At 36.7% G+C, this 13289-nt stretch overlaps 2 protein-coding genes across 4 annotated transcripts in view; one reads left to right on the top strand and one right to left on the bottom strand.

Annotated features, from left to right (window-relative positions):
• Positions 1-11861, bottom strand: part of PTPRC (protein tyrosine phosphatase receptor type C) — a 144869-nt gene extending 133008 nt beyond the window's left edge. The window contains exons 1-2 of one of the 2 annotated variants that reach the window (XM_069074495.1): positions 11757-11861; positions 11443-11558 (exon numbers count right to left, since the gene is read on the bottom strand). In XM_069074495.1, coding sequence (XP_068930596.1) covers positions 11443-11509 — 67 coding nt within the window. In that variant the 5' untranslated portion in view covers positions 11510-11558; positions 11757-11861. Of the gene's footprint in view, positions 1-11442; positions 11559-11644 lie in introns of both variants that reach the window. The other variant, XM_069074494.1, reaches the window with a different exon arrangement.
• The window catches only part of ATP6V1G3 (ATPase H+ transporting V1 subunit G3), a 195288-nt gene that overhangs the window by 6521 nt on the left and 175478 nt on the right, over positions 1-13289 (top strand). The window lies entirely within an intron of this gene.

The raw sequence follows: 13289 nt of genomic DNA, 5'->3' as shown, positions 1-13289 counted from the left end.
AATCTTGAATACAGTTGTCTGCCTCAGCTGAAATAAATTATTTTGAAATGTTAAAAAAAATTCAAAATGACATTAGTCTAGACCAGGGTGAGGAACCTGCAGCATCAAGGTTACATGTGGCCCTCTAGATCCTCAAGTGCAGTCCTTTGACTGCAAATTTGCAAAAGAAATTTGTTTTGGGAAGTTTGGATTCAGTCAAAGGGCCATACTTGAGGATCTAGAGGGTCACATGTGGCCACGAGGGTGCAGGTTCCCCATCCCTGGTCTAGTATGACCTAATGATCCCATGCTGGTGCTCAATAATTCCCTTCCCTAAGTCTCAAAATCAAAGACCAGGAGACATTAGAAGTTGAGGAGGTCAAGAGAACAATAGAGCCCAGTGGAGAAATTACAGCCTCATGGCTCCTACCTGCAGTGTAAAGAAAGTGGTAAAATCATCAGCTGTAAGGATAAATGAAATGGATGATGAATGGAAAAATAGAAAGATGAATGTCCTAAGGCATATTTCTATATCTTCATTCGCAAGTATCTTAGCAACATTGGCATATTATAGCACCTTGATGTCAAAGGAAGCCTAAGTGGGGCCTTGACCTACTGGTCATTTCTACACTGTTAAGGATGCCACAAGGCCGAAATGAGTGACACCGAATGGAAACAGCACCTCCACCAGGGTATTTAAATGAACCACATAATGGGAAGAGAACCTTACTTTAAGACTGGCTTAAACCTTTTGGAAAGAAAGATTGAGTGACTAGAGTGCATGCAAAGGTGAGACCTACTGAGGTTGCAAGGAAGTGTGACAAAGCTACTATTTTACATTGATTTCAAAACAGGAAAGAGTAGTTCAAAGGACAATTATTGGCACAACTTTCCACTTGCCTCCTTATGAAAAAGAGCAAGACATCAAGCCAGCCCAAATACAATATTCTTTAAAGTGTGTGTGAAATCATGAGCAAAAGAATTATAAGAGATGTTCTTCCATCTACCTGCTTTAGAAACCCAGGTAAGTGAGTCAGCTGAAGGTACCCTGACATAAGGGGACTAAGCAGAAGAAGCACGCTGTGTGAAAGGAAGTGTGCAGAAGAAGGAAAAAAGGATTCTGTCACTAACACTACAGAGGAGAAACATTTGGACTTGAAGCGTCACAGCTGCTCAAAACAAAACATCACTAAAAACGAACAATAAAAACAACATTGGCCTAGGTCCACAAGCAACATTTTAAGATGCTTCATTCTTTGTTTGAATCTGCTCGTTGAGGTGTGAGTGCAGTTTCCCAGAATGCCAGAAGTAATGATGCTACTCTGTTTTCATCCTTACACAAAGATCAGCTTTTTGATTTGTCCCATTGAGGCCTGAGCCTCCTAGTCTGCTATTTGTGGTCCTATATAATCCAGTCTATAGACTCATAGCAGTACAGAAATTCAGAATGCAAAGGTCAAAATTATGATAATGATAGCTAACACATTACTGTAGTTTGCAAAACACTATGAGATAGTGCTATCCTGTGAGGTAGGTGGTGCAGTGACCCTGGGAAAGTCACTTAATCCTATTTGCCTCAGTTTCCTCATCTTCAAAATACTCTGGAGAAAGAAATGACAAACCACTCCAGTATCTTTGCCAAGAAAACCCCAAATGGAGTCACAAAGGGTCAGACATGACTGAAACAACGGGAAAACAATAATACGGATGAGGAAAGTAAGGAAGAAAAAGATTGGAAAAGATTAAACAATTTTCCCAGGATCATATAGTTAGTAAGGTCATCTCATCCAAACCATACCTGAACAAGAATCTCTTCCATGACATACCCAGCAAGTAGCTAACTAGTCCTTGCCTAAATACCTCCAGTGAGGGAGATCTCAGTACTTCCTGAGTTTAACCATGTCATTGTTTTTTCTTTCATCAAGTATAAATTTGTCACTTTTCTCTGTGGTTGTATTTTCTGAGGCCAAACAATGAATCTAATCCCTTTTCCAATTTTTAAAATTGCAGCTTTTAAAATATTTGAAGATCCCCCTACCCTCCCCAAGTCTTCTGTGCTCCTTGCTAAGGATCCCTGGTTTCTTCAACCAATCCTCATGTGACTTGAAGTCACAATCCCAGCTGTCCTCTTCTAGATTCCTTCCTAAATGTGGACCCTAGAACTGAACATCCTTAACGTTTTCTGAGAGGGACAAAGAACATTGGAACCAACTGATCCTCCCTCATCCTGGAACTATATTTCTCTTAAATGAATAACACCATGGTATTTGAGAGGCACCTTGGTGTAATGGCTAGATCTCTGAACATGGAGTCAGGACACCTGAGTCTGAATACTGCCTTGCTCTGTGTGTGACCGTATACAGGTAACAACCTCTAGAGCCTCCTATTTCTCCCAGATGAAGATGGTATTATTCAAACTATCTATCTCACAAGGCTTTTGTGAGGAAAGACTTTTGTAAACCTTACAGTAGAGTAATTATCATTATATAATAAAGTGGAGCGATAAATTAGAGCAATTATTTTTATCACTATTTTGGTCTGGGCCTATGATTTTACATACAGGGAAATTCTGGAAAAGATACTTCCTCTACCAACGCAAATATACAACTACTCTGGAATTTACTTATAGGTCTTAGAGAGATACCCAGGACAAAGAGAGGTTAAATGACTTTCCCAAAGTCATACCACCAGTACATGTCAATGGAAGCCTTGAACCCAAGTGATCAGCTTTAATTTAGACTAAGATCACATATTTTTTGGTTTCCAGATTACCCTGTTGATTCATGCTGGGTTTGTAGACCATTCAGTATCACAGATGTTTTTCTAATGACCTACAATCTAGCTATTCCTTCCATAACTATTACTTATGGAGTTTGTTTTTTTCTACCCCAAAATCTAAGAATTATGTATTTATCCCTTTAAAAAGTTAACCTTTTAGGGGTGGCTAGGTGGCACAGTGAATAGAGCACCGGCCCTGGAGTCAGGAGGACCTGAGTTCAAATACGAACTCAGACACTTAACAATTATTAGCCGTGTAACTTTAGCCAAGTCACTTAACACCAATTGCCCTGCCCTCCAAAAAGCAAAAAAAAAAAAAAATTAATTTTTGAAATTCAAATCAAAATAGTATTATAGAATCACAAAACAAAAAGGCTAGAATGAGTCTTAAAGATTATCTTAATTTTACACTTACACTTTTGAGGTGAGAAAGCTGGGTACCATAGAGGTGAGATTATTTATGCAAAGTGAAGAAAATTAGATATTAAAGTCTCTGTTGTAATTCCAAGTTTCTTTCCAGCATACCATTCTTTGAGGGAAGAGAAACAAAAAGAGAGGAGAGACAGAGACAGAAAGAACGAGACAAAGAAAAAGAGAGACAGAGAGAGAGGAACAGGGAAAAGGGAAGAGAAAGAGAAAGAGAGGGAAGGGAAATGGAAAGGAAAGTGAAGGGAAAGGAAAAGAAAGGATTGCCCATTCTAGAAGTAGAATCAGACTGAGTGATTTGCAAATCCACAGGTAACTTGAAGAGGCTAGCATCAAATTCAATCTTTATCTCACCAAAGGGCCTTGAAAAAGTCATGCCAATGTCTTTTGGTTTTTTGTGGTGTTGGTTTTTTTTTTCACTATAGGCTGTTATATCTCAATTTTGGAAAGAAGTTTATGTTTCATGGTCATATATCGTCTGTATGAGGCACAGAATAGTTTTGACGTTAGACCTTCATTTGAGGTTTTGAGATCTTTGAAAAAGATGCTGATACTGCCTTTTTAGAGGTTTATCAGTTGCAAATGTAAGCCATATTCTTATTTGTTTCAGACACAGATGTTTTAGCTCCTTGCAGCTGCAGCCAGAGCATCAAGCTTCCAAATAAAACGGCCAGTGATATTTGACATTTTTCTCCCTGTGATGAAAATTTCCTAAGGATACTTTGGATTGTTCTGATATTGGTTTTCTTTTTTCCTCTGCCAAGATGATATCTGTGACATAACATCTCAAGAACACTTTGATTAGATTTGATTTGGTTTTCTAGCAGAGTAAGTCAGTACAAATACAAGCAAACAGTACACATCAGCAAACTTGTCCAAGTCACATCTGTATGTGAATTGTATATTTCAAGGTCAATGATATAACATATGAAGCAAGAATATAGGATTCAAAAGATTCAGATATGTATTTTACTTTCCTTTACTCTGTTATTACCAATTCCTTTTGGTAGAAACCAGGCAAAAATCAGTTATCATTTAAGGTACAGTGGAGTGACAACAATTTGTGTGTCTAAAGTTGAGGTCAGCTTTGAGTTTTTATTGGTATTTCAAACACAGGATCACAGATCTAGAGCTAAGAGGAACACCAGAGGTTATCTGCTTTAATCCCCTCATTTTACAAAGGAGAAAAGTCAAGCTCAGAGAAATAAGTGATTTGGCCACATTGCATAGTTGTAGATTTGCAGAGTCAAGATTTGAACCCAGGGCCCAAGAAACCACATACAGCACTTATGCAGCTTCATTTTCCACTGTACCACAATGGCAAAAATGTGAAATAATCCTCTTTTTCTCATCCTCATAATTAATAATAAAAATGTAATTGCACATTGAATTATAATTAAGATAAGTTAATTCAAAATATTTCAAAACTATTTTTAAAATATTCCAAACTGTAACCTTTTCTTTCTTTCATTTAATTTAAAAATGAGAGTAACAGCAAACTCTTCACTGTCCCCCCCCCCTTTTTTTTAAGTGCTGACTATTGTCGTGGTAATGAGAGCAGTCTAAATCATCTCTGCTCTCTGGCCTGGTTCCTCTGTGACTAATTTCATGAGTTGACAGGATGACTGGACAGTATTAGGGTCCTGATGGGTTTTTTTATTGTTATTGTTGTTTGATTGCTGTTTTTGTTTTTTGTTTTTTCTCTTCAAGAGAGTATAGCCATAAATAACTGTACAAGGCTGGATGTGCTATTGTTGCCTTTTTAAATGATCAGTTAAAATTTGCTATTGTTGCCTTTTTAAAATAACCAGATAAAAATATGACTTTGTACCCACTCTAAGCAAAACAGTACCAAGTCTCAATTTCCTTACCTGCAAAAAGGAAAGGGTTAGACTAGATGAGCTACAATGTCCTTTCCAATGCCAAATCTGATTGCATCAATTTCCAATCTCTACCCTTCATCAGAATGTAATTCCTTACTGCATCTTCCAGTCAGAAATTATCTTTCAGACCCTTCTGCCTGTGTCTGGTGTTGATAAAATGGGTCACACACAATGTACAGAGCATACCATTCCTCATTTGTTCCTGCTGGGCATATATTTTCCTCTTTTATTCATCAAAAAAGTGATACATGACATTAACACTATTTGGATGGGCTAGGATAGGGCTAGGCATCTTAATAGCAAAACAAGTCGAATGAATTCTATTGATAGGCATGTGCTTCATAATGCCAAGGAAACGTTAAGTCAGTAACTAATAACATAAACTGACAATAAACAACAGGATTTCCCCAAATGGGAAGGAAAGTAATAAAGTAAAGAACAGAAAAGGGAAGAAGAAAAATGGGTGAAATCTGAAAAATCTGGGGATTTTGGAGAAATATCTTGCTAAGAGGCAGCTTAGTATAAGGGATAAGGAACTTGCCTCGAGAACCAAGAGAAAGCACTTTCTCCAACACTTACTGACTCTATGACCCTGGCAAGTCACAACCTCTCAATGTTGTAGGAAACTATCCAAATAAGACTAACAGAATTTATATAGCTTTAAGGTTTGCTAAGCACTTTATAAATATTATCTCATCTTATGCTCAATGACCCTTAGAGTTAGGTGCTATCATTATTATCACCATTTTACAGATGAAGAAACTGAGGCAGACAGGTTTTTTTTGGGGGGGGAGGAGTTGGTATTTTTGTTCTATTTTGTTTTTGTTTTTGCCCATGATCCCACAGCTAATGTCTAAAACAGGTTTAAACTCAGGTCTTCCTCACTCCAAGTCTAATGGCCTGTGCCACTAGCTACCTATATTTTTCATTCTATATTAGTCAAGGGAGTTCTCTATGTCAGAGAAGCCACAGGTCTATTAAAAAATATTGTGTTTGTATATTTTCAATTACTCCCAACCTCCCTCCTTTTCTTTAAATTCTTCTCTTTTGCATGTCCCTTCATTCCCTTCTCTCTTCTCTCTAACGATTTTTTCATCTCATGCCGTTTTTTCTAACAAATGTTTCTTGAATATTTCTTATACGTAAGGTATTGTCCCTGACTTTGAGAAGATAATGAGGTATGTGACAGAGCCCCTGACCTAAGGAGGTTGTAATCCAGTTTAGGATCAACCAACATTTATTATATATATTTTCATTATATGAGGAAATGGGCATATACACTAAAGATAAATTCTCATACAAGATACTATAAGATAGGGGCAGCTAGGTGGCGCAGTGAATAGAGCACCAGCCCTGGAGTCAGGAGGACCTGGGTTCGGATTCAGCCTCAGACACTTAAAACGAAAACTAGCTGTGTGACCTTGGGCAAGTCACTTAACCCCAATTGCCCTCCAGAAAGCAAAAATAAAAGGTACTATAAGGTAATTAAAGCTGAATAAAATAAACAACAAGATTTTAGAGGAAGACCTCTGTATACTGAGACTGGAGAATTACAAAATGTCAGAATTAGAAGGAACCACAGAGGCCAACTAGTCCAGCCTGTACCCTCACCCCACCCCTACTTGCTTGAAGGTCTCCACTGATGTCAGGGAAATCTTTCTCTTCACAGATAACTTGACCTGAACCTTAAATTTGGGGCAGGAATAAACAAATGGAAAGAAGGGGAAAGTGGTGATCAACCTGTACCTCTTCTTTTCCCCGTGCATTCCTTCTTTTAAATTCTGTAATTAAATTTGTGAACTAATAAATTAGGTACCTGCTATGTTCTGTGGGGTTACATGAAGAAATATAAGATAAGATCCTTGCCTTCAAGAAATTTGCCTTATGGTTAAAGAGATGATATAGATCCATAAAAAGATAACTAAAAATGCATGGCAAGTGAGTAGCAGAGATGATGAGTTCATAAAATGCCAGAGAGTTTCTTGTGAATAAGAGTATTGAGAAGGGTTACAGAGAAGAGGTTGAAGTTGAGCTCGTCCTTAGAGGATGGTTAGGAATCAGAAAACTGCAAAGGAGGGAGGTTTTTAGACAAGAAGAAGGGTGAGGGCTAAGATGTGGAGATAGGAATGTTCAGGAGATGTTTGGGGGAAAGATGAAAACTTTTTACATAGTTAAGTTGTAAAGATATGACTGGAAAGGTAGTTTGAGGTGAGACTGTAGAAAATCTTACAAGCTAGGCTAAGAAATTTTGAAAAAAACAATGACCCACCACGTCAAATGCTACAAGTAGGCCAAGGAGAGAAAAGTCTGAAAAAGTCCATTGGGATAAGAAGTCATGGCAGGGTATGACCAAGGCAAATTGACAAGGCAAATATTTGTTCCGAGAGGAAGCTACAGTTAGAAATGAATGTCAGTGCCTTTCATCATACACTGCCATCTTCCCTTGCAAGTATCTTCAATTACGACTGGATAGACCAACATTCCAAACATTTCAAATGCTAAAATCCAACTCTATAAAAGGAGGGAATTAGACAAGGTCACCTCTAATGTTCCTTCTAGATCTAATATCCTATTAATGATTAGTCTATGAAAATTCCTTAGTATGAAAAAAAAATAGCTTAAGCCGCTACAACACTACTATACACAAGCATAGCCTTCATTCTCCTGTGTGACAAGATGTTTTCTTTATGCCATGTACAAATGGACCTTGTCTCCATCTGTATCTTCCAAAGAATTCCTATCTCCAACTCCACTCTCAAAATTAATTCATTCTACCAAGTGGTCCAGAAATTTTACAACAATGTGCTTTCTTTCCCAGGGAGAAGAAACAGCACACTCATAGAGAAGTGTGTGTATACAAATAGCATGACCATCAGTACTTCCTGAGACTTTCCCTAAACTAGAGAAAAATCACTTTTTCCATGGCCATTAGGCCAATATTAATGCAGATTTTGAGATCTACCTCTCCTATGCTTGCCATCAAACCCACCTCCATTTTTACTATTGTCTATTCTTTTACATATTGAGACTAATCCATCCAGTTGTTGTCCCAAGGAGCATGAACTACTGTATCCCACAGAGATAATGCTAAAATCATCCTTTTTTCAAAAATTAGCTTAGCTTGTAAGATTTTCCATAGTCTCACCTCAAACTTCCTTTCCAGTCATATCTTCCACAAGTTAACTATGTAAAATTTCTATCTTTTCCCCCAAAATTCAGTTTTCATGTCATCAAAATCACAATTCGAGTGCAAACTATATGAAATGGGGGATAGGGAGAGGAAGGAACAAAGGAAGAAAAGGAAGTAGAGAAGGAAGGAAAATCCTTTGAAGTCAAGAACTGTTAAAGTTACTAATAAATGCATAGTGATTGATGGAAGGAAGAAAAGAATGAAAGACAGAAGGAAGGAACAAAGGTAGTTTCAAATATGGTATTTCCCACAATAACTTGACATAAAAACCCTCATGTCTTATAAAATATAGAAATGAAGTGTTTGTGACAGCTAGGTGGCACAGTGAATAGAACAGCAGCCCTAGAGTCAGGAGAACCTGAGTTCAAATTTGGCCTCAGATTCTTAACACTTATTAGCTGTGTGACATTGGGCAAGTCACTTAACCCCAATTGCCCTGCCTTCTCCCCTCCCCCCCAAAAAAAGATGAAATGAAATGTTCGTGTCAATATAAAGATATATTTTGACCTCAAAACAGGTATACAGAACAAGATGACCTCTGAAACAAGAATACTGTCTTTGAAAAAATAATTGCTCTCAATACATGTTAGATGATCTTTCAAAATAATTAAATAGATATATCCCTCTCTTTAAAGAATCACTCATTTTAGCAAAGCCAATTTAAACTATTCTGTAAAGCAAATGCAATTTTCCTATTAGCTTCACATCAAAAATAAAAAAATTATTTCTGGAGTGAAAATCCCTCCAGATTGAATTGAAAACTTCTGAGTAGATCTCAGATGGTGGCTGATGTGCAGGCATAAAATAGACTGCACTATACCTCAGTGATTGGCTTACAGAAAGTAGATTACAGTACTTTCTGAAAGTTACAAACTTTTCTTCACTGTTACTTTCTGCAATACGTTCAGTATTAGACAACTCCTTACTTAATCTTTTCTTTTAAAGAAAAATAAAATATTTCCACTTATATGGTGAACAGTAACTCTATACTCATTATTTTCAGAATGTCCCCCCTTCTTCATCTATTTCTCCAAGTGCTTAGCAATTTTAGCAACTGAAATGTTGTGGAAATGCAAAAAAAAAAAATACACATTTCACTCAAAATTCCATCATGAAGATTCATTATGTCTGAGTTATTGGTTTAGACAAAATGAATTAACTTCGTGTTATCAGCACCATGTACAGAAAATGCTCTTTATTGAGTTTATTAGGACATTCTGCACTTAGATCATCAAAATACCACATAATATTGATGGTGCTACATATTGATGGTAATCGTTCATTTAATTCATTCCAATGTTATCAATATATTGTATATAGATATATGTTGTGTCATATGCAACATACATTATGCTGCATGCATTTTATATGTATGGCATAATCTTATATACATATATTTCACTAATGATTCATTTATTACTTGAACAAATATTTGATTGTTTTGTATAAGCAAGGGTCTCTGCTAGACCTTGCAAAAGAATTAAGTTCCTGAGCTTCAATGATCTAAAATATATCAATAATTTTGTCACCTGCCAATAGTAATGTAATGATTTTATTAAAATACTTTCTCTAAAAATCAAATCTATTTCACAAAAAATATTGCTATAAAAGTTACATCTTTTTTAAATGACATTTTGTTTATTCCAACAAAGTACCTCTTGTTTGCAAGAGAGAAAGAATACAAACACAAACTTTATAGAAATGAAAATGTGATATGATTTAGGGAGAGCAAAAAGATACCATTTTTTTCTCTTTCATTGAAAGTACCTAATAATTCAAACTGTTCCTCTCCTGTTTTTTGCTGCTCAGTAAGACCCCCTATTTGATGGAAATAACAACTACATAAGAGGATATTCTAAACCAGGAGATACTGCTGACCAAACATAGAGGAGAACAACAAAATCTATCACTGAAAGAAAAACTCCACCCCAGGTTCCCCTCCTCATCTACTCCCCTGTGCTAACCAAAGTAGAAGCTAACAATGGAATGGGTTCAGGAGGTAGCTGCTGGCCTGTCTTTCTTGAAGAATGAAGATCAGTGAAGAGTAAAGAAAGACTTCAACATGAAAACAGAATAGGAGAATACAAATAATTCTCTCCATTTACTTTATTAGGAGACTCCCCAAAATATCAACTTCATATTAACTACACAGAGTCATTTTGTAAAATTAGTATTAAGGAAATCACATAAAAAGAACCCTAAAACCTTGACCTTTCCAACCACCTTTGTGACTGACAGAAGTATAGCTATGTTAGAATGGAAAATGCTGATTAAACATCCAGTAATGCAGACCTTCAATGAATTAGGATCTCAAACTAAGTTAGGTAATTGAATTAAAACTATTTCTGAAAACACAGTAAGTTAAAATGGCATAAAATATTTCTGTGGAAAATTAGTTTTGCATTTTCTTAAGGCTCAATCTTTTCTCCTCATCTTTTCAAGCCTGACATCTAAAATTCGCCACTACACCCAGGAAGGGTGTTGGCTCCTCGGTTGCCAATACAGAAAAATGAGTACCTAAGTCCATCCATGACCCTCTTGTGAGACTAAAACTGGATGTGAAAACTTTGTAGTCATAGGAATCAACAGAAGGTTAACACTGACATATGATTCCACATCATCATACAAATATGGAATTCAGTAAAATGCTGAGAGTAGTCATCAAAATTTGAGGAAGCAAATTTGTGAGCTGAGAACAGGGAGTGGCTTACATGCCACCAAAGCCCTTCTGTATAACTTCACAAAAGCAGGATGTTGAAAACATTGTGGATGTTTAAGGGGGGAAAATCCTTAATTTCTCATTTAAAAAAATAATAAAGCCTAAATTCAGACATTTTGGAAAAAGCTTAAAGCTTTTATTTCTATAAAAAAGAAAGTTTTGCTTTTCTAAGAGCCTTGAGCAATAGGTAAAAATTGAAAAAGACACTGTTTTCTCTTTATTATGATTTTTTTTTCAAAAAGAAAACTTATCTTCTCCCAATGGAAGCATTATAATCTGTCGCTCAAGTTACACCTCCATGTTATTTAAGGGAACTTTGGCATCTGTGCATCACCTATTTCCAAGTTACCAAGTCTACACTGACACTCACTGCAATCTTTTCTTTCAGTATTAATTATGGCCATCTTAGAAAAGAATCTTCTAAAATAAAATTTCAAACAAGAAATCACGAAGAGACAAGCACGTACCTGTGACAAAGACATCAGTGTCCAGAAACGCAAAGCCAAAAGTCAAAAGTTTAAGCCACAAAAACATGGTTATATCTGGGAATCAACTGTATCCTAATGAAACAGCATGCGTCCTTCTGAAAAGGAAAATAATTGTTATTGCTTGAGAAAAGGTATTTCTCCAAAAAACAGAATCAAAAAGTAAATAACTGAGAGCGCCTACTCTGCCGGGTTGTCTTATCAGTCAGAGAGCAATTTCCTCTGTTACCCTTCAACTAACCACTTGCTAGCTACAGGCACTACTAGGTAGTGATGTCAAATTCAGTTTTACCTACTTCTCAAAAAAATATTGTAGAGTCCTGTTTCCAGGAAGTCAAGAGACTCGTTCAAAGTCAGTGCAATGACATCTTACTTCCTTATTTCTAGCCATTTTGAGTCTCCGAGATGAATTAAAAGGCACTTTTAAAGGGATCCTTTTTCTCTAAAGAAAGGACAATTCTTTTTTTTTTTGTAACTTTCCAAATAATGCTTCTTTCACTGCAGACAAGATTTCTGATGAATTCTGTCAATCCTCCCAGCAAATTCTCAGTATTATCCTCATTTGATGATGATAAAAAGCTAAGACTGAAGATAGGTATAAGTGACTATTAACTGGGTAGTTGTAGAACACAGACCAAACCTATAGGCTCTTGACTTCCTGGAAACGGGACTCTATAGTATTGTGGACCACAGATTCTAGGTGTCATTGTTTTGATCATGTCAATGATACACTTGGGTCAAACAGTTAATAAGTAAACAGAAAAAATACAAGACAATTTTAGGGAGTGAGACATTAGAAGCTAGAGAGGTCAGGGAAAAGCCTCATTTAGGAAGTGGGATTTGAATTTAATTTTGAAGGAAATCAGGGTTCTAAGAGATGGAGATGAGGGTATGCATTCAAGTCATGCTCATGTGATCAACAGTTCAATGTTGTAACTAAAAATGAACATTTTAATGTAACTTTAAGGTTTGCAAAGCACTCCATATACATTACCTCACCTGACCTTCACCACCCTGTAAGGCAGGCCTAAGGCAGATATGTTTATCCCCGATTTACAGATGAGGAAATTGAGACTCAGGAAGGTTAAATCGCTTTTGCATGGTCAAAGAGCTAATAAGCACTGCATATGGAAAATTGGGATTGTTTTCACTTTTATTCTTGTATTCCTAGCATCTAACACATTACCAAGGATGCAGCAGATAATTACTAAATTGTAATTAATTGACTTTTCTGACAAGGAATGATATCAGGGTTTCTCCACCTGCCTCACAGGGTTGTTATGAGGATCAAATAAAATAATTTTAAAGCACCACAGTGCCTGGCACCTAGTAGGTTCTGTATAAATGCTTATTTCCTTTCCTCTTCCCTTCCCCATCTGACCTCCCCCACCATAGCAGTTCACCTAATTACTTTCTCCCAAAAGGCAACAAAAACCCCCAGACTTGATGGGAGTGGAAGAGGGTATGTCAAGATTCAAGCCACAACTCCCTTGACATAGCTTCCTGGTGGCCTCTAGTTACACTGATGTGACTCCTTAGTTACTATAGAACTAAAAAGATCCACTTATAGAGGGGTTGTGTTCTTCAGACTTGGTAGATGTCCTAAGACTTTCCATATGGAGATGAACCAGACATAGGGGTGTCTTCCCAAGCTAGAGAATCCTTGTTGAATATCTTTTTCTAAGATACAGCTAAGTAAAGTGTTAATGTTATCTGTTGAATAACTTATAGGTACCTCATTTTGTTTCATCATTGAATCTGGACCAACAGGATACAGACTTGAGCCAGGCTCACCTGTAACATTTGTCATAGTTGGTGCATAGGACAAC

This window comes from Petaurus breviceps, unplaced genomic scaffold (genome assembly GCF_028583685.1).
Source record: "Petaurus breviceps papuanus isolate PSGF00001 unplaced genomic scaffold, PetGlider_PUasm1.0 90895, whole genome shotgun sequence".
NCBI classification, from domain to species: domain Eukaryota; kingdom Metazoa; phylum Chordata; class Mammalia; order Diprotodontia; family Petauridae; genus Petaurus; species Petaurus breviceps.
This window is presented reverse-complemented; position numbering and strand designations above follow the sequence as displayed.